The following is a 21,938-nucleotide window of genomic DNA, read 5'->3' as shown; positions in this document are numbered from 1 at the left end:
TAACACGGACAACATCCGAACCAGTATGGCTTTCTGAAATTTATGTCTCACCATATATTTTAATGGGAGAGACACTCTTTGTCTGACTCCTCTGATGAGACCTGTCCACTAGGGTTGAACCTCTGGCATAGCTCTCATCTTCCTCAGAGCCACACAACCATGTCAAGGTAGTGTCTCACCGATGGTATTATTATTATTATTATTATTATTATTATTATTATTATTATTATCATCATCATCATCATCATCATCATTATCATCATTATCAATCATTGCAGTGTCAACCAGATGTTCAGACTGGGTTTAGAAGACAAAAATGCCAAACCCAGTCTGAACATCTGGCTGACTGCAATGATTAATAATAATAATAATAATAATAATAATAATAATAATAATAATAATAATAATATTCCCAGTGAGTCACTACCTTGATGTGATTGTGGGGCTTGTGTGTTCTGAGAAAGATTAGAGCTATGCCAGAGGTTCAACTATACTGGACAAGTCTCATCAGAGGAGTCAGACGGAGAGTATCTCTCCCATAAAAAATATGGTGATAAATTACAGAAATCCATTTCAGCTCAGTTCTCACCCAGGTTAATGCAGTAGACATTGGAGTTCCTGGACATCTGGTGAAAAATGGGCTATAGGACTCAGGGCTGTTGGCTGAGCAACTGGGCCAATAGCTGTAGAACTACTAGAAGAAAAGGTGTTTACCCAGTGGTTGGATTCAGCCAGTTTGCACCAGTTTGGGAGAACTGGTAGCTAATTTTTTGTTGCCCAATGGACTTCTGGAAGTGGCATCCACACAGAGAACCAGTTGTTCACATATCTGAATCCCACCACTGTGTTTACCCATCACGAATATACTTTGAAAACAAAGAAAGAACAAGTTTAAGAACAAATGGATACAAAGCCAGAATTGGGAAGACAGCAATAGATAGCAAATGTTGCCTATGCAAAGAAGCTGAAGAAACTGTGGACCAACCTGGTTAGCTGGAATGATAAAGTAGCAACAATAATGCATTGGAAGATATGCAAGAAATATCATTTGCCTGCAAGCAAGAACTGGTGAGACCATAAAATAAAGAAAGTCATAAAAAAGGAAAAAGCTAAGTTGCTCTGGGACTTTAAAATTAAAAAGGAACCTGGCACTATAACACCACAGATTTAACAGCTGTTGATAAGAAAGATAAAAAAAAAAGTCTGGATAGCAGTACCTGGAGACTGCAGAATAGAAGAGAAAGAACTGGAGAATATAACAAAATACAAAGACCTACAAACAGCAATAGATCGACTGTAGCAACGCAAGCAGAAGTAGTACCAATAGCAATAAGCATCTTTGGTGCAATCCCAAAACAACTGGAGCACCACTTGAACATCTATTGACTATCAGTCAATTGCAAAAGGCAGCTTTAACTCAGAACAGCGTACATCCTGCAACAATATCTGTAACACCATCAAACATCCACATCTGCCTATCCCAGTTTCTTGGAGAGGATACGATAGGTAGACAAAAATGCCAAATCCAGTCTGAACATCTGGCTGATTATGCAATGAATCATAATAATAAATACTCTTTAATGACAATAAATTATAATATATAAAATAAATTTCAAAATTAAGATTCATAGATTAATCTCCCCATTATGTTATGGTTTCTTTTTTATCTTTTTAATATCTAAGTGGACAAATTATTTTACTGGATATCTATTCACAGTGATATTTTTGTTTGCTACAAACAGGTTTTGCTTCATGCTAGAACTGTATCTGAACAATGAACGAATACAGCTGTGGGTAGGTGATGATTCCAGTAGCCTGCAGTCCTGGGCCAGTGCTATTGGCAAGGTAATGGTGAGAAATAATGTTCACTAGAAATTCAGAGTAGAATGTACCTTCTCTTCTAGTATATCAGGTCACTCTGTTAGGTATCAGTGCATTATAAACTCAACAATAAATAGGCGAGATTGCCTTTTTTTAATGCTCAAATATTCCCAAGCTTCTTTTCTGGAAAATCCCTCTAAGCCAGGTTCACTGCAAATGTCATTAAAAACCCTCTTCCCAAATAGCTGTATTTATTTGCCACTTCTATCACAGCTTGTGTATGTTATTTTTGTGAGTACTGAATTTTCATAGGATAATAAATTACTTGCCTGGCAACACTTGGAATACTTAGTATGACATACAGCATCTCACAAATCATTCTGAGTTGGACTTTTCATGGCTTATATTGTTGCTGCCGCCTCTGTTTTTAAATTATTTGGTTGACTTACCTATGCAATTGAAAATTGCTCCTTTACGTCTGTAATATTTAATTATTTTAAATTGTATTTGTGTTTTAAATTTTTTTTGTGAGAATTAACTTGTTTTGACTTTGTGCTACAACAGATAAGATGATGTGATAATAAATAATAGATTATCCATATGTAAATAAACATATGTGCATGTTTTGTTCAAAATATCCTTTTCAGAACTGCTATCATCTTCTTTTGCAGTGGTTCACCCCTCTCAGTTGTCACTGCCTACTGGGCTATGAATTCCAAAGGGTAGGTAGACTCTGCTACAAATCAATGTTAAATCCCAATCAGTGGTTGCAAGGTTTCTTCATCCTCCAGAAGTTTCACCTCTTCATTTGTCCAGAAGAAGAGGGAGCACTTGAAGACAGCATCAATCTAAGGCAGCTTCAAGAACTCAGTGAGTCCAGGTCTTTCTCCAACAAATGAAAAAACTACAACACCTATACTTAGAGATACTAAATATTAATCATTGCTTTTAGTTGTTTGATTACCTTTGACTTAGAATCCATAACAGTCTTACCAGAAAAACCTAAAAATACTCCTTTTGTTTTCTGCACTGTTAGTTCTTTGCTTGTAGTCAAGATTTGGGTTTGTATATTTAAGCTAGTACATTGTTCCTTTGTGTTGCTTCCTATTTTGTCACAAGCTGAAAGGATGGTTTCGTGTATTGATTTCAACATGGAAAGGATTTTTTCCTGATCTTCATCCATATTCTCTTGATAGTATGTTAAGTTGAAGACTTCAGAATCAAATGTTAAAAATATTTTTTGTCTTTTGTAGCTGGGTATGGGACATCTATTTCACATTTTATAGGTGGTCTTTATAGTAGAAATTGTTTATCAAGTAAGAGTTTATAATCCAAGGTGTTCCATCATCTTATGTAATAACATATGCTTCTCATGCAGGAAAATAGGAAAGCATTTCCCCAAGTATAGCTCCAAAAGTCAATAAAAATTTACATTCATAGTTCAAGCAGGCCAGATAAGCCGCCCAGAAATCCCTTCTTTGTAGCTGGGTTTTTCAAAGGTGGTAACTGTCAAGGTCAAACAAATTTTAATCTGAAGTCTGGGCTTCAAGACAAGTCTCTTTTAGCAATAACAAATTGTAATACCATAATTCGCCAGAGGATGTCACCAATGCCGTTTTAAGCTTTTTAAGTCCAAAACTTATATGGTGATTTTTCAAGTCTCCAATAAGAAAAAAAACACTTTTCGTCCCCAAGTTTCAAAAGAATATAAATTAGATTAAAATTGCTCTGTTTCCCCTGGGTAGTTAGTCGCTGCTTTTCTTAGAGGGTGGGGTAAAAATTCCCTTCCCTCTCTCCTCACAGGGGAAAAATGCTTCAGGCAGCTTTTACAGGAAAAAAAACCTTAGAATTTTAAAGAGAGGATCAGGTCTCACCCAGTTTCATCTGTGTTGCTTGAAAGTTGCTTGGTGGAACAAGTAAACACTAAGACACAGGACCCAACTGACCAACAGATCCAGCCAACTGAAAAATCAGAAAAGGGAGTGACAACATTGAAAATGGAAAATACTTTTTACAAATTAAGAATTAATTATTGAATTATTGATCAATCCAGTCATCACGTTGCTTTTTAAATACCCAATTGTAAAATGAGAAAAATAATAAAATATTATTAAAAGAGAAAAGAAAAGCCTAAAAATACATCCATTGATAGACATTTGCCTAGTTTGGCAGTTATATAGTATGTATTGCAAGTTCGATTGAGTTTCCATCAGAGTAATATTTTCCTTGTCCCATACCAGTATCTTGGTAAAAACAGATTAGTTTTATGTGAAGCTGCTTCTTTCAGACATTAAACATTCCATTACTCTCATGGTACCCTACTGTCCTCCCATCTGTACTCTGCAGAGTAGATACTCTAGAAGCCTATTACCGTATTTTCTGGCGTATAAGACGACTGGGCGTATAAGACGACCCCCTACATTTCCTGTTAAATTATAGGGTTTGGGCTATACTCGCCATATAATACTACCCCTCTTCCAACGCACACCAAATAAAAATTAAAAAACATCAGATTTGATTTTAATATGGTAATTTTAATTCAAATGCTTATGACATGCAGGTACTTAGTAGGAAAACTGTCACTTATAAACATAAGGCTGTTTGTCATCAAACATGTAAACATAAAACAGTGCAAGTGGATTAAACTTTTCCTAATTCACTCTAAAGCTTTCCCTGCGCAGACCAAATGGGAGATCCGCTCCAGGTTTTCCAGCCAGCCTGCCCAGTTCCTGAGTCAAATGTGTCCTTAGAGCTAAGCAGCTGCTCTGGCTTCTGCATTCCCCACCTGCCTTTCAAGTTGGGATAGACTGCAGCTGGTCTTCAACTTTAGAAGGAAAGACGCCCAGACCCCAGCCTGTAAAAAATCACAGACTGCAGCTTCTTCTCCAATTGGTCCCGCTTTCCCTGCGCAGATCAAATGGGAGATCCGCTCCAGGTTTTCCAGCCAGCCCTGTCCCTAAAGTTTCAGCACCCGGCGTATAAAACGACCCCTGACTTTTGAGAAGATTTTCATGGGTTAAAAAGTCGTCTTATACGCCAGAAAATACGGTAGATGAGTATACACTGAAGCAACATAGCAAGTTCTGTTGCACTGTATGTTCTACTGGGATCTCTGTCAAAGGTTTATTTTGTTCTTTTGATTGAAGTCACAGATTGTAAGTTACAAAGTTTTTTTTAAAAAAAGCTGCCGCTTCTTTTTGACTTGGCTAAAAATGGATGCTTCACACTTTCTTGTATTTCCTTCTTTTTTTCATGTACTGCTTCCTACCATAGGTATTGTTCCTTTTGCCGAGGGCCCAGAGAAAAAGCAGATGCTGATCCTGGTAGAAATGGGCAGGTGAGCTATGTAAGCAAGAGGGTCTTTAAATAAACAAATCTGTACCTTTTTTGCATTCTGAAGTTCCACTGGAATTTAATACAGTATAACTCCACTGATTATCCTACAATTCCATAAGATGCAGCATTTCCTAAGCTATGGAATTTTGATCTCTCTACAAATCCAGCACTTAGCAATAGCAGTAACAAAAGTTTAAAGATTTGTTAGTCATTAGGATGGCAAGTCCCTTCCAATCTGTGATGTTGTCTCATCATGGTAGGTGATAATGACAAAAGAATGCTGAAAGTATATACCATTCTAATGACAGCAATGTATGAAGGTCATGAAGCTGCCAGCTAAACAGGCTAGCTGGAACAATATAGGAAGAAGATGCATTATCATTTTAGCAACAACAGCAAAGACATTATTTCATATGATGTAGTGAACTATCTATATCTATATCTATATCTATATATCTATATCTATCTATATCTGTGTATGTGTGTATGTGTATGTGTATATGTATGTATGTGTGTATGTGTATATGTATGTATGTGTGTGTGTGTGTGTGTGTATAAAGGGACGCGGTGGCTCAGTGGGTTAGGATGCTGAGCTTGTCGATCAGAAGGTCGGCAGTTTGGCGGGTAGAATCCCGAGTGCCGCGTAGCAGTGTGAGCACCTGTTACTCGTCCCAGCTTCTGCCAACCTAGCAGTTCGAAAGCACGTAAAAATGCAAGTAGAAAAATAGGGACCACTACGGTGGGAAGGTAACAGCGTTCTGTGCGCCTTTGGCGTCTAGTCATGCCAGCCACATGACCACGGAGACGTCCTCGGACAAGCGCTGGCTCTTCGGCTTTGAAATGGAGATGAGCAACGGCCCCTAGAGTTGGAAACGACTAGCACGCATGTTGTTGTTGTTAGTTGCGAAGTCGTGTCCGACCCATCGCGACCCTATGGACAATGTTCCTCCAGGCCTTCCTGTCCTCTACCATCTTCTGGAGTCCATTTAAGCTCACACCTACTGCTTCAATGACTCCATCCAGCCACCTCATTCTCTGTCATCCCCGTCTTCTATTGCCCTCAATCTTTCCCAGCATTAGGCTCTTCTCCAGTGAGTCCTTCCTTCTCATTAGATGGCCAAAGTATTTGAGTTTGAGCTTCAGGATCTGGCCTTCTAAAGAGCAGTCAGGGTTGATCTCCTCTATAACTGACCGGTTTGATCGCCTTGCAGTCCAAGGGACTCGCAGGAGTCTTCTCCAGCACCATAGTTCAAAGGCTTCAATTCTTTGGCGCTCAGCCTTTCTTATGGTCCAGCTTTCACTGCCATACATTGCAACTGGGAAGACCATAGCCTTGACTATACGCACTTTTGTTGACAGGGTGATGTCTCTGCTTTTTAGTGTGCTGTCTAGATTTGCCATGGCTTTCCTCCCCAGGAGCAAGCGTCTTTTAATTTCTTGGCTACAGTCCCCATCTGCAGTGATCTTGGAGCCCAGGAAAATAAAATCTGTCACTACCTCCATTTCTTCCCCATCTATTTGCCAGGAATTGAGAGGGCCAGATGCCATGATCTTGGTTTTCTTAATGTTTAGTTTCAACCCAAGTTTTGCACTCTCCTTCTTCACTCGCAACAAGAGGCTCTTTAGTTCCTCTTCACTTTCTGCCATTAGAGTGGTATCATCTGCATATCTTAGGTTGTTGATGTTTCTTCCGGCAATCTTAATTCCAACTTTTGATTCATCTAGCCCTGCCTTTCTCATGATGTGCTCTGCATATAAGTTAAATAGGCAAGGCGACAGTATACAGCCTTGCCGGACTCCTTTCCCAATTTTGAACCAATCAGTGGTTCCGTGTCCAGTTCTCACTGTTGCTTCTTGGTCCACATATAGGTTTCTCAAGAGACAAATAAGATGGTCTGGTATGCCCATCTCTTTAAGGACTTGCCACAGTTTGTTATGATCCACACAATCAAAGGCTTTAGCATAGTCAATGAAGCAGAAGTAGATGTTTTTCTGGAACTCCCTAGCTTTCTCCATGATCCAGCGTATGTTAGCAATTTGATCTCTAGTTCCTCTGCCTCTTCGAAATCCTGCCTGTACTTCTGGTAGTTCTCGATCCACATACTGCTGGAGTCTAGCTTGTAGAATTTTAAGCATGACTTTACTAGCATGAGAAATGAGTGCAATGGTGCGATAGTTTGAACATTCTTTGGCACTGCCTTTCTTTGGAATTGGAATGTAAACTGATCTTTTCCAATCCTGTGGCCACTGTTGAGTTTTCCAAATTTGCTGGCAAATTGAGTGTAGCACTTTTATTGCATCGTCTTTTAAGATTTTGAATAGCTCAGCTGGAATACTGTCACCTCCACTAGCTTTGTTGTTGCTCAGCTTTTCTAAGGCCCACTTCACTTCACATTCTAGGATGTCTGGCTCGAGGTCAGTGACCACCTCATTGTGATTGTCAGGGATGTTAAGCTCATTCCTGTATAGTTCTTCTGTGTAATTTTGCCACCTCTTCTTAATCTCTTCTGCCTCTGTTAGGTCCCTGCCATTTTGGTCCTTTATCATGCCCATTTTTGCATGAAACATTCCTTTCATCTCTCCAATTTTCTTGAAAAGATCTCTGGTCCTCCCTATTCTATTGTTTTCTTCTATTTCTTTGCATTGTTCATTTAAGAAGGCATTCTTATCTCTTCTAGCTATTCTTTTATATATATATAAAAAGGTAAAGGTTCCCCCGCACATGCGTGCTAGTCGTTTCCGACTCTAGGGGCCGGTGCTCATCTCCGTTTCAAAGCCGAAGAGCCAGCGTTTGTCCAAGGACGTCTCCGTGGTCATTTGGCTGGCATGACTAGACGCCAAAGGCGCACGGAACGCTGTTACCTTCCCACCGTAGTGGTCCCTATTTTTCTACTTGCATTTTTACGTGCTTTCGAACTGCTAGGTTGGCAGAAGCTGGGACGAGTAACAGGCGCTCACTCTGCTACGCGGCACTCAGGATTCGACCTGCCAAACTGCCGACCTTCTGATCGACAAGCTCAGCGTCCTAACCCACTGAGCCACCGCGTCCCATATATATATATATATATATATATATATATATATATATATATATATATATATATATATATATTATAAGGTAAAGCAAGGGGCCTAGCAAGGTATTCAAAATACTTAACAAACACTTAACACATATTTCCCTTGCCTTGCAGCTAACAAAGCGAGAAAGAGCCTGTGGCCTAGGGGTTAAAACAACTGCTTAAGATGCAGTCGGCCCAGGTTCAAATCTCAGAAGGGTATGGCTGACTGATGAGAACAAATGAGTTTGTTCTGACTGATGAGAATTCTTTGTTAGCAATCCAAAAAATTTACACAATGAGCTATATATACACATGTCTATATACATATATATATGTCTTGGCATATTCGGGTCTTTTCCCGTGTAGGATTAAGGGTGTCTTGGCGACGTTTTGACGAGGTCCCACTCGTCATCTTCAGGTTGGTGTCTTCGGTTTCGTGCTTGTGCGAGCGAAGCGTGATCGGAGCTGCCGTCTCTCTATAAATTCTGGTGGGGATGTGTGGGGTGCTGGCTTTGTTGCTGTAAGCGGATTGGTTGGCTGTGATGTTACATCATGATTGGTTACATCACAGAATTACATCATAGAATTCAGAAGGTTACAATGCTAAAACCCGGGATATCACAACACAGCAAACCACCCAGGATATGTCAACACAGAACTCAGGAAATCACTACAATAGAGCTCAGGATGTCATCACACAGCCCATTACCCAGGTCGTTACAACACAAAGGACTAACGAGCACATAGCCAGCACCTCAGCCACACAGGATGTTACAAATCAGCCAACTAATCCCCTAACAATAACCCCATCAACCAATCATGATGTAACATCACAGCGAATCTCAGATAAAGGGTATGACTGACTGATGAGAACAAAATAAGTTCGAAATGGCCTTATCAGCCTCCCTAATTCTTTATTAGCAATTTGAATAATTTACACAAATAATGAACTGTTGTAAGTTGTGACTATAGCCTGCGGATAGCCTTGGGTTAGGCTGAAACAGGAAAGAAAGATTTAACTAGCAAGGTATTCAAAAGACTTGACAAATACTTAACACACACACATATATATATACATATGTGTGTGTGTGTGTGTGTGTGTGTGTATCTATATATCTAGATAGATAGATAGATAGATAGATAGATAGATAGATAGATAGATAGATAGATAGATAGATAGATAGAGGTAGAGATAGAGATAGAGATAGATATATACACACATATATATCTATATCTATATCTATATCTATATCTATCTATCTATCTATCTCTATCTATCTATCTATCTATCTATCTATCTATCTATCTATCTATCTATCTATCTATCTATCTATCTATCTATAATTCCCGACAGAATAGTAGAATCTTTGCTGCTCTTCTCTGCACTTTTTCCAGGGCATCAGCATCTTTTTTGAACCATGGTAACTAGAACTGGAGGCAGTATTCTAAGTGTGACCTCACTAGTGCAGTATAGAGCTGCACTATTGTCTCCCATGCTCTCGATGCTATCCCTCTCTTGATAGTGTAATGGGACAACTTGCCATGGACAACTCGCCATGGACAATTCACCACAGGAGTGATATTAGTTTACTACACACAGTATGAAACAATGCCTTTGCTGATGTTGCTAAAGTGATAATCCATCTTCAGGATCTTCCTATACTGCTCCAACTTGCCTGTTTAGCAGGGAGCTTGGATGACCGTCATACCTTGCTGCCATTAGGGTAGTATATACTTGATGCAGAGTTTGTCTCCCAGTTGACGTCAGGGTAGTTAAAGTCCCCCATTGTCACAGTGGTATCTTTCCTGCACACCTCAGCTGACTGATTAGCAAATCTATACGATATAGTTTATCTATATCCTTGCTTGGTTGGGTGGTCTGTAGTACATACCTATAGCAATATGATTTTCCCCCTCAAATATTCACTAAAATACTTTCAAAAAGATTTTGATCCTTGGTACAGTAGTCCTTGACATATGACCACAACTGAGTGCAAAATTTATATTGCTAAGTGAGAAATTTGTTAAATTTGTTTATTTGTTCCATTTTATTACTTTTCTTGCCACATTTGTTAAATGAATTACTGCACTGTTAGTAACACAGTTGTTAAGTGAATCTGGCTTCCCCACTGACTTTGTTGTCAAAAGGTTGCAAAGGGTGATCACATGACCCACAGGACACTGCATCCGTCATAAATATGAACCAGTTGTCAAGCATCCAAATAAAAATCATGTGGCCATGGGGATACTGCAACAGTCATAAGTATGAAAAATTGTCATGTGTCACTTTTTTCAGTGCCATTGAACAGTCACTAAATGAACTGTTGTAAGTTGAGGACTACCTGTATTGTATATTTTTGTAGAGGTGCGGGAATTCTTTACATGTAAGAATTACTTAGCTTGAGCCATTGTGGTGCAGTGATTAGAATTCAGTATTGCAGGCAAATGCTGCCCACAGCCAAGAGTTTGATCCTGACCGGCTCAAGGATGACTCAGGCTTCTATCCTTCTGAAATCAGTAAAATGAGGACTGATTGTTGGGAGCAATATGCTAACATTGTAAACCACTCAGAGAGTGCTGTAAAATAATAAATGCTACTGCTATATTGCAACTCCTCTTTTGCTGAGTCTGTTTGTTTTGAATAACGTATATGTTATTGATTGTCCAATCATGGGTTCCATCCACCAGGTTTTAGTAATGGCAACAATATCATATCTGACCTCATGTATTAGGACTTCAAATTCTCCCTGTTTGGTCCATGCATTAGAGTACAGGCATGTGAACCCTTATGGCTGACCCTGAGTTTGCTTCTTGTGTCTCCTGTTTTTATAGCTGAGTGCCTCTTTATTGCTACTACTCCCTTCCTCATTGTACAATTTGTTTTCTAAGAATTATCGTTAAAATTATCTTCCCCCTCCAATTTTAATTTGAAGTCCTTTGGATGTGTAAAGCTATATGTTTATCAAACACATTCTTCCCTGTTGTTAGGAGGTGCAGCCCATCACTTGTCAGAAGTCCTTCTTGTACATAATGTACAGTAAACCAGGGTCCAGAAATCCAAAGTTCTTTCAATTGCGCCATCCCTTGAGCCATCCCTTTTGAAAACCTCCATTTCCTCATTGGGCATTGACTTTCTGTCAGAATTACAGATGAAAACATCACCCATGTTCCTAAAACTTTTGCCATCCTGCCTAGTTTCTCATAGTCCCTTGATAATTTTTTCAGAAACTTTGTTGTATTATTCATCCCAACATGAAAGAGGAGAAAGGGATAATAATCTGCGGACTTAATTGTGTGGGTAAACCTCTCTTTCATATCTTTGATCTTTGCACCTGGGAGATAACATACCTCTCTCAATATAGGTTGTCTGGTCTACAAATTGCTTATTCTGTTCCTCTGAGAAGTGAGTCATCAATCACCACCACATGCTTGTTTTCTTTGTGGATCTCACCTGTTCTTTGTGACCTTTTGAGCTATTTTTCTTCCTGTCACTGGAGCATTTAATATAGACACTTCTGATGTTTCCATGAGCTTGGTAGCACATAATCAAAATCAGGATGGGAAGTCTCCAGAAAAATCATAGAATTTTGTATAATTTGCTTGGTCCCTCGTAGCATCTGATTTTTCTGCACTGGTAGTTAAGGAATCATTTTCTTAGTCAAGAGAGATGTTTTTGTAGACAGCATGTTCAGAATTTTAAGAGTGTGGGTATGGCTGCCATGTAAATTTGCTCACAAAATGGTTACTGTAAATGCATAATCGGTCACAAAACAGTATAACAAGGCTGAGATAAGCTTTTAGGATGCTGTATTTTCCAGTAAGATCTTTAATGAGTCAAATACACACACACACACACACACACACACACACACACACACACACACACAAACATATACTCACTAGAGGGTGTTTGGCTTGAGTGGCTGGATATTATAATGGTTAGACCATTGCCTTTGAGTGGAAAACCAGGATTCAAATCCCAGATGTTACCTATCTTACAAATAGGAATCCTGGGGAAATGACCCCTTAATGTTTCACCTGCCTACTAAAAATATGAAAGTGACATGAGCTAGGACAGGAGTATAAAACTTGCAACATCACGTGACATGTCACAACGTATTGCAACTTTTTTGCAATATGCGGGCCGGCAGTTTGACACCTCTGAGCTAGGAAAATCATTCCAGCTCAACTGTTGCCCAGTTTAACACAGTCCATGTCAGATGTTGGGGAACCAGGATAATCTGGCAATAAGTAGATTACTGGAGGAAACCATACATGGATGAGACAGAAAACTGGAATTGATGGAATGCTACTACAACAGTACACCCAATGAGAGAGAATATATGAAATGTATGGGCAGGAACTATGGATGGACAGAAGACCTTCATTCACATTAAATATGAAATAGTTAATTACCAAACACTTCAACATAGTGAAAAATAAGTTCCTCTCACAACTTGAGATAGAACAACTACACATTACATGTCAGATTCAAGAAGATCTGGAAGAAGAATTGGATGTGCACTTGAAGCTGGATCATCACTGCCAACCTCTCCATTTTAGAGCACAGCAGCTGATATGAGGCACAAGATCATGGATAAACTAGCTACAATCAACCCTTGAGACCAGTTACCAAGGCTCCAAAATCAAGGCACCTTGGACAGAGATTAGTCAACTGGTGGAATTACAGCAGGGTATGAAGATTAAGGATAAGACTTAATCCTTAATATAAATATAAGAGCCTGATTCCATCTGCAAAGTCGCGTGGTCGCACAGAGAGACGGACACTTGAGCTGGGTAGTATTTCTTTTATTCGGATCAGGAATGAATCTGGGACAAAGGGGTTTACCTGGTGTTTCTTATACCTGCCCAGGTGAATGATGGCCAATAGAATTGAACCTGGGCTTCCCGCCAGTGCATGTGGCCAATAGGTTTAAACCCTGGCTTCCCGCCAGAGCTGACCATGCCGGGGGCTGTCAAACTTGCTCCGTCCGGCTTTTCCCGCCTCAGCGGTTATCGCCTGGAGCTGTCCAGCCCCCTGCTGCGCTGGCATTTCCTGTGTATGCTAGCAGCATACACTACACCCCTTCCCCCATAGTGAGGATTTTCCTCTGTCATACCATCTCCAACTATATACACATATTTACAAAACATGGTTACAATGGATACACCTGTTGATCTGTTGCCCCCTTATGAACGTACATAGTCAGTGAGGTAGCTTGGCGCTTTGTGTGGCCTACTTGACCTTCTTGGTACATGTTCTTCCGGAGGTATGGTGGCGTGGCTATTCATTCCTTCCTGAAGCTCCTGTTGAGGAAGGTTGCTATGTGTCTGTGTGTGTGATTTGCTGATTCCTGGTGACTGCCTGGTTTCTCTATCAGACTCCTGCCTGTACAGGGGTTGCCATTGCTCCCCCCCCCAACCATCCTCCTTGGTGAATGTGTTTGTATTGGCTTTTGTGTTGGATCTTCCTCCTCACCCCCCAGTGTGTCCTCTGCCACCCTTTCAGGAGTCCTTTTCCTCAGTTGATCCAGATGCCTTTTCCACAGGAGTCCCCCCTCCACCCTTACTCTGTAGGAAAGGGGCCCTGTTTGCTCTATAATTTCCCCTGGCACCCATGGATAACCCGTACTGTAGTTCCTGGCCCATATGAGGTCCCCAGAGGTAAAGTGTGTCTTGATGTTGGGGTTCCCCGTGTCTGCGGCTACTCTGTCTGGATGGAGCCTGTCTAAAGTTGTAATGAGGCGTCTCCCCCATCTGAGTTCCGCTGGGCTTTTGCCTGTGGCAGTGCAAGGTGTTGCGTGTTGGTGAAGGAGGAATGTGGCTAGTCTTTGCTTCCAATCTCCCTGTACTATGCGCTTGAGTGCATCTTTTGTTGTTCTCACGAATCGTTCTGCCAATCCATTACTGGCAGGGTGGAAGGGGGCCGAGGTGACGTGTCTAATCCCCAAGGTCCTCAGGAACACCTGGAAATCCGAGGAAGTAAATTGCGTTCCATTATCTGACACGATTACATCAGGCAGCCCATGTGTAGCAAATATCCCCCTCAATGCTTGGATGGTCCCTGCTGATGTCATGCTGCTTACAGGTACCACCTCAAGCCATTTTGAATGACTATCCACAACTACCAGAAATGTGTGACCTTGGAATGGGCCAGCGTAGTCTATGTGCACCCTGGACCAGGGTGAGTGTGTTTCCTCCCACTTTTAGACTGGTGCATGTGGTTGTTCTGGCCGTGTCCTCTGGCATGTGTAACACTCCGCTACCTATGCTTCTATTTCCTTGTCCAACCCTGGCCACCACAGGTAACTCCTTGCTAGAGCCTTCATTCTTACTATCCCTGGGTGTCCTTCATGTAGTGATTGGAGAACTCTTTCCCTGAGCTTTGTGGGAATTATGACTCTGTTTCCCCACAAAAGGCACCCTTTGTGTGTGGACAGTTCAAACCTTCTTGAGAAGTAAGCAGTGAACTCTTGCCCTGGTGATTTGTCTTGCCACCCACTACTCACCCACGAATGAACCCTGCTCAGAACCTTGTCTTTTGGTGTCTCTGTGGCTATGTCCTTCGCGTTGAGGGGGCATTCTGGCAGTTCTTGGATTGCCAGGATTTGGGCAGCCGGTGCTGGGTCCGGCTCCCTGTCCATTAGGGGCAGTCTGCTGAGACCATCAGCATGCCCCATCTCCTTCCCTGGTCTGTGTATCAATTTACAAGAATATGCAGAGAGAAATATTGACCATCTTAGCATTCTAGGTGACAAAATCTGTGGTGTTTGTTTCTCTGTTGTGAATAGTCCTAATAAAGGTTTATGGTCTGTGAAGATTATGAAATCTCTGCCATACAGGTAATCATGAAATTTCTTTACTCCAGCAACCACTGCCAGTGCCTCCTTGTCTATCTGGGCGTAGTTCCGCTCTGCAGCTGACAGGGTTCTGGAGTAGTAGGCGATGGGAGCCTGAGTTCTATCCTCCTTGAGATGGCTGAGCACTGCTCCAATCCCATAAGGGGATGCATCGCACGCAAGACAGATTGGCTGATCTTCCCTGAAATGGGTGACAGTGGCATCGCTTGCTAACATGTTTTTTAGTGTTTGGAATGCTTTTGCATGTTTGTCAGTCCATTCCCAAGGCGCTTGCTTGTCAAGTAGCCTATGTAGGGATTCTGCAATTGAGGCTTTGTGAGGCAGGAATGTGTGGTAGAAATTGAGGAGCCCCAAGAACGCCTGCAATTCAGGCTTGTTTTTGGGAGCAGGGGCTTCTTTGATTGCCCTCACCTTTGATGCAGATGGGTGGATGCCTTGAGCATCTATCCTGAACCCCAGGAATTCTGTCTCTGGGACCCCAATCCTGCACTTCTCCCTTTTGAGTTTGAGACCTGCCCCCCTGAACCTCTCAAGGACCGTCCTTAAACGGGTCGCCAGCACGTCCGGGGAGCTGGCTGCGATCAGGACGTCATCAAAATAAGGGCAAACCCCTGGTATTCCCTTAAGCGTCCTTTCCATCACCTCCTGAAATATCCCCGGCGCTACGCTAACCCCAAACTGCAACCGGTCTACCCGGAACGCTCCCTTGTGAGTGATGATCGTTTGTGCTCTAGCAGCCCCTGGGTCTACCGGCAATTGCTGATAAGCTTGGGCGAGGTCCAATTTAGCAAACACCGACCCGCCTTGTAGGGACGCTAAGATGCTGCTGACTGCAGGGACCGGATAGGAATGGGCACTTAAAGCTCGGTTTATAGTCCCTTTATAATCAGCGCAGATACGAATTTCCCCATTTGCTTTAATTGGCGTTACGATGGGAGTTTCCCAATCCGCTCCATCAACTGGTGTTAACACCCCCTGGTCTACCAGCTTATCCAATTCCCGCTCTATCTTTTGCTTTAACGCGAATGGAACACGCCTCGCCTTCATCCTTATGGGTTGTACCTGGGGATCTAGTCTAAATGAGATTGGGGGACCCGTGTACTTTCCCAACTGCCCATCGAACACGTCCGTGAATTCCTCGCAGACTGCTTCTAGGGACAAATGGCTCCGTGTCTGATTAATCCCTGTGATTTTGATGCCCAAGGCGTTAAACCACCCTAACCCCACAAGGCTAGTCCGCTGGCCCTCGACAACCAACACACTTAATTTACCCTTGAATCCCTTGTACTGCACCCACAACAACGCCTCCCCCCGGATTTTGATCGGTGAATTTTGAAAGTCAGAGAGGGTCAGTCTGGATGTCCTCAAGGGAACCTGTTGGCCGCTCCGCTTGCAAATGTCTAAAAACGTTCTGGCGGAGATGATGGATACGGCTGACCCTGAGTCCAGCTCCATCAAGCAGGGGACCCCTTGCAGCCTCACCCTCAGTTTTATTTTTCGTGCTAGCGCCGCAGGAGCCCCTGTTTTGAAAACGGCCGGCCGGCCCGACGTGTGACTCACAGTCAGACCCAGCGACCGCTTCCCAGTACCTGTGGCATACTGGAACTCGGCTTCCACCTCGTGTAGGCTGTCCCGCTGCTTGCTTCTGCAGACTGCCGTGATGTGCCCCATTTTTCCGCACGACCGACACTTCGCCGACTTGAAACGGCAGGTAGACCGGGGATGCTGTCCTCCGCAGCTTGCACAGCGGGTAGACCGGGAGCCGCTCGCGCCGCAGCCGGAGCACTGGGTAGACCGGGGCTGTCCGTAGCCGCTGTTCAGGGTAGACCGGGAGTTGCAGCCGCAATGCTGCGTAGACCGAGGGCGATTCGCGCTGGGACCGTGAGGCTGGGTAGACTGGGGTCCGCTCGCTCCGCATCTGCACTCCTGGTCTCTCTCGCCTGCCGTGGCTGGTCTCAGTTCTTTTCTGTTGTCTCGGTCGGGGTTGAAGGATCGCTGAGGTCGGTTGATGGCATCCACCTCCAGCTCTGCCCCATCTGCGTCGGTGCCTCTTCTCACCTGGTGGATGGATCCACCTTCCCTCGTCTCAGGCTCCTCGGCTACATCCCAGGCTAGGAGTTCGTCTTGGACATCCCTCAGGGTCAGTTTCTGCTTAGCAAAAAGTTTCTGGCGCAGCTTCCTGTCCCTCACCCCACAAACGAGCCGATCCCGCAGCCTAATTTCTAGATTTTCGAAATTGCAGAGGCGAGCTGCCAGCCTCAGAGCTGCCATATACTGTTTGGCAGACTCACCTGGTCGCTGATCCCGTTTTTCAAAACGATACCGCCAGGCGATCTCGGACGTCTCGGGCTTGAAATGTTCAGACAGCTTCGCCAGCAATTCGTTGTAGCCGATGGAGTGGATGTCATCGGGTGCGCAGAGACCGACCGCCAGCTGGTAGGTTTCTGTGCCGCAGCTGCAGAGCAGTACCGCCACTCTCTGCCGGTCCTCCTTCACCCCGTTCGCCCTCAGGTAGCATTCTATCAGCCCCACGAAGGCTTCCCACTCCTCGGGGTGGCCGCTATTGAAAAGGGGATACTGACCCAGTTGTGTCATCTCGTCGTCTCGGTTGTCCTGCGTCTGGATCCGGGGCTGCCGATTGGATTCCGTCCGCGGCTAGCGTTGTCCGATGCAGGATCCCATCCTTGTCGCCAGTGCAAAGTCGCATGGTCGCACAGAGAGACGGACACTTGAGCTGGGTAGTATTTCTTTTATTCGGATCAGGAATGAATCTGGGACAAAGGGGTTTACCTGGTGTTTCTTATACCTGCCCAGGTGAATGATGGCCAATAGAATTGAACCTGGGCTTCCCACCAGTGCATGTGGCCAATAGGTTTAAACCCTGGCTTCCCGCCAGAGCTGACCATGCCGGGGGCTGTCAAACTTGCTCCGTCCGGCTTTTCCCGCCTCAGCGGTTATCGCCTGGAGCTGTCCAGCCCCCTGCTGCGCTGGCATTTCCTGTGTATGCTAGCAGCATACACTACACCATCTGAAGACTAAGAAATTGTTAAACAAATGTTCGCAGCATTGGCTACTAAGCTAAGGAGATATATTAGAGAAGCAGAGGCCAAGAATATAAATATCCTGTTCTCCAAAGAACCATCCAAGGTGTAGTCTGAACTACTGTGCAATAATCCAATAACAGCACAGCCACCAAACCAGCAGCTAGCAGCAGGCTCACATCCAAACTAGCAAAGGAAGGTCAGTGCTGATCATAAAAGACCCCCAGAAGGAAAGAGCACTATCAGTCAATAACCTGCCTCCTCAGAACATGGAAACTCCTATCAGACATCCTAGCTACCAAGCTACAGCATCTTTGGGACCAATAAATGAGTACAGAAGAGCATTGGGAACCACACTAGTTGTTCATAGACAGAGCAGTCGCCCAGACTCAGAGTCTAGACAGACCAAGCTGAGTACAGCTTGAATTGACTACAGGAAAGCCTATGACTCAATGCCACACACATGGAACTGTGAATTCCTGGCATTATAAAAAGTCAACCGGACACTAAGGACCTTCCTCAAGAACTCAATAGTCTATGAAAGAAAACACTGGAAGCCAACTCAAGACAGCTCATACAAGTAGTCATTAAGTGTGTCATATACCAAGGTGATGCACTGTCTCCACCACTGTTCAGCATAGGGTTGAACCCCCTCAACCAGATAATCACACAGACTGGATATGGATACAGGTTCAAGCCACTTCCTCTACATCAGGGGTGTCAAACTCGCAATGTCATGTGACGTGTCACAACGTATTGTGATTTTTTTTCCATTGCCGGCAATGGGGTGGGTACGATTTTGGCATGACACATCCGGCCCGTGGGCCTGCAGTTTGACACCCCTGCTCTTCATGGATGACATCAACCTGTATGCCAAGAGTGAACATAACATTGACTCACTGATCCATCTGACATGGATTTACAATGAGGATATTGGGAGAAGTGTAAGATACATGCAAAAATGAATGGCACAACCAAGTAGCTGGCATTGTGTGAAAAACCATCTAAACATTGTATGGGCTAGATCCTCCAAAGTCCTGATGGGAGACTTTACAGAAAGTTGTGAAGAATAACAGTTCTGTTCTGTTGGTTCCCTAATTCTTCAGCATTCGCATCTGAGTCCTTTATGGCTGACCGTAGCTGTGCTTCCTACATCTCCTAGTTTGTATCTGAGTTTTTCTTCCTTCCCTTCCCTTTCTACCTCCTTGTTTGTTTGATTGATTGTGTTGGGATTTATGCTTGGGATTTGGTTTTAAAGATGCTAAAGCTTGACCACCCTCCCCTCTTAGTTTTAGTTTAAAGCTCTTCAGATGTGTTTTCCAAATACATTCTTCCCGGTTCTTGTGAGGTGTAGCCCATCCCTTGCCGGAAGCTCTTCTTGTAGGTAATGCAGACTGCTCTAGAAATCCAAAGTCCTCTTCACAGCCCCAAGCCTAATTTGGAGTGGCCAAGTGACTCCTAAACTGGAAAAGGTGGCTCCAACAAGTCCCAGGAACAACATCAGAGCTCTGTTTCCAGAAGAGTGCAGTGCTAGGGGCAGTTAAGATGCTGCATAGAACCCTTAAATTTCCAGAGCTGTGGTAGAGATTGCCACCCATATGGTGAGAAGGGAGTTTTTATACATGAACACACACACACAAATACACCTACTGGAGAGTGATGTTTGGTTTTGCAGCATGCCAATTTTCTATTCATATTTAATAGAATGAATAGTTTTTTAAAGGGAAGGAACTTGCTATAGACAGGGAGGTGTCTAGGGGCGGCTCAGCTGAGTAATTTTCACCCGAAACAGCGCCGATCAGCTGTTTGGGTGAATTTGAAGCCCCCTCCTCAGGAGAAGAGGAGGGGGTGAGGCCCCAGGTAGGGGTTGAGTTCTCCGGGGCCGCCTGAGCTTGTTGCTTGGGCGGCTGAAGGATCGAACTCCCCCGTAGCCTGGGTCGCTCCCAGCTGGCCAGCGTCTCTGCTCCGGATTTTTTGGAGCAGAGCCAGGCGTTTGCGACCACCCCTGCCTGAAGGAAGGACTATGGAATAAAAGGAGCAGGCAGAGCGGTACAAGAGGAAAGGATGAAGAGGATTATTATATTTTACTCTCGAGCTTGATGGACTTTTTTAAACTTAAAGTGAAAGTGCGTCACAAGTGGAAGTAAAAGATGGCGGCTAAACCTCCCTCAAAAACTCTTCGGAGTGCTGGAACTTCTCCGACGCAACAATCATCATTGCAGGCGTTGCATCCTCCTGATGTATTGACACCGAAGGATCTACAAGATGCTCTTGAAAAACATGCTCAGGTAATTCTGGAATCAATGGGTGATAAATTTGCACGGATGGAGGAGAAATTGGAGAAATTGGAGGAGAGAATGGAAGAGAGGATGGAACAGAAGTTCAGTGTGATGAAGGCAGACATTTTGTCTTCAGTGTATAAAGTGGCTGAATGTGTGGAAGACCTGGATGAAAAAGTGGAAGATTTGACTCAAAAGAATGTCATATTAGAAGCAAAAGTATTGGAGAATGAAGATTTAAGAGACAAAATGGACAGAGAATTGAGTCTTGCTCAATATTACCAGATGCAATTTGCTGTTAGAATCAGAGGCTTAAAAGAGAATATTAAGGAAGATCTAAAGCAGCTGATTTCTGAGGCTCTGGAAGTGGTATTGAATCAGCCAGCATCTGAAATAAAGGGAGGCATGGATAAAGTGTTTCGTGTGAATTCATGGATTGCTAGACAGAGAAAGCTGCCTAGAGATGTGGTGGTTTATTTTGTAAAGAGGGAAATTAGAGATGAAGTTATACAAGCTGCCTATGATTCTAAAGTTGTGATTGCTGATCAAGAAGTTTTGGTTCTAAAAGAAATTCCTCCAAAGATTTTAAGGAGAAGGAAGGATTTTACATTTCTTGTGCAAGAGCTCAAACAACGAGATATAAGGTTCAGATGGGAGATCCCAGTTGGGTTGATGGTGATGCATGAAGGTAAAAGGTACCGTTTGGTTACTGTGATGCAGGCGCGTGATTTTTATAATAACGTTTTAAAAGCAACCCCATTATTACTTTTGGAAGCTGCAAAGAGATCTGGAGAAGGAGAACATCAAGAGGTTGAAGATGGACAGACAGAGGAGAACGGTGCTGGAGGAGATCAAGCTACAACTTCTTTGGATGATCTTAGAGAGCAGAGGGTGACGCGTGCTGCTTTAAAACGATTAAAAAATAAAAAATAAAAGAACAAGATCAGCAGATGCCTATGGAACTTTCACAACGTACTTATAGCCAAGCAGTGGGAGGAGCACGGCCTAAAAAAGATAGTCCTATCAGAGCAGCGCTTTAAGAGCTTTGGGATGATATGCATGACAACTAAATTTTTAACTTGGAACGTTAATGGACTAAATTCACCACAGAAGAGGAAGAAAGTTTTTCAATATTTAAAACAATTCAAGATAGATGTTATATGTTTGCAAGAAACGTATATTAGGGTTGTGGATCAAAGGTATTTACTGAACTCAAGGTTGGGTACGCGATTTGTTGCTTCTGCAATGAATAAGAAAAATGGAGTGGTTGTTTATGTTAAAAGTGCTTTAACAGCAGACTTAATTGAAGCAGATAAGCATGGAAGATACGTTATGATAGAGCTGCTGCTAGAAGGCAAAAAGACGCTTTTAGTTGGATTATATGCTCCTAATCAACAACAAGCTGACTTTTTTAGTTTACTTTGTACAAAGCTTACCCAGTTGGATTATAAATCTGTTATTTTTATGGGGGATTGGAATGGTGTTTTGGATGTACAGATGGACAAGGCTGGAGCTTTTAAGCGCGTCCCAAGTCATGCTAGA

General features: G+C 43.1%; 1 protein-coding gene across 1 annotated transcript in view; it reads left to right on the top strand.

Moving 5' to 3' along the window:
- The window catches only part of ARAP3 (ArfGAP with RhoGAP domain, ankyrin repeat and PH domain 3), a gene marked incomplete at its 5' end in the record, with an annotated part of 117,575 nt that overhangs the window by 30,687 nt on the left and 64,950 nt on the right, over positions 1-21,938 (top strand). The window contains 3 exons of the mRNA XM_081325543.1: positions 1,743-1,845; positions 2,493-2,691; positions 5,095-5,158. Of these exons, the coding sequence (XP_081181669.1) occupies positions 1,743-1,845; positions 2,493-2,691; positions 5,095-5,158 (366 nt within the window). The remainder of the gene's footprint in view (positions 1-1,742; positions 1,846-2,492; positions 2,692-5,094; positions 5,159-21,938) is intronic.

Source organism: Vipera berus (genome assembly GCF_964194415.1).
Source record: "Vipera berus genome assembly, chromosome: 3".
In the NCBI taxonomy this organism is placed as follows: Eukaryota; Metazoa; Chordata; class Lepidosauria; order Squamata; family Viperidae; genus Vipera; species Vipera berus.
The sequence above is the reverse complement of the archived record's forward strand: the minus strand, read 5'-3'. Positions and strand labels throughout refer to the sequence as shown.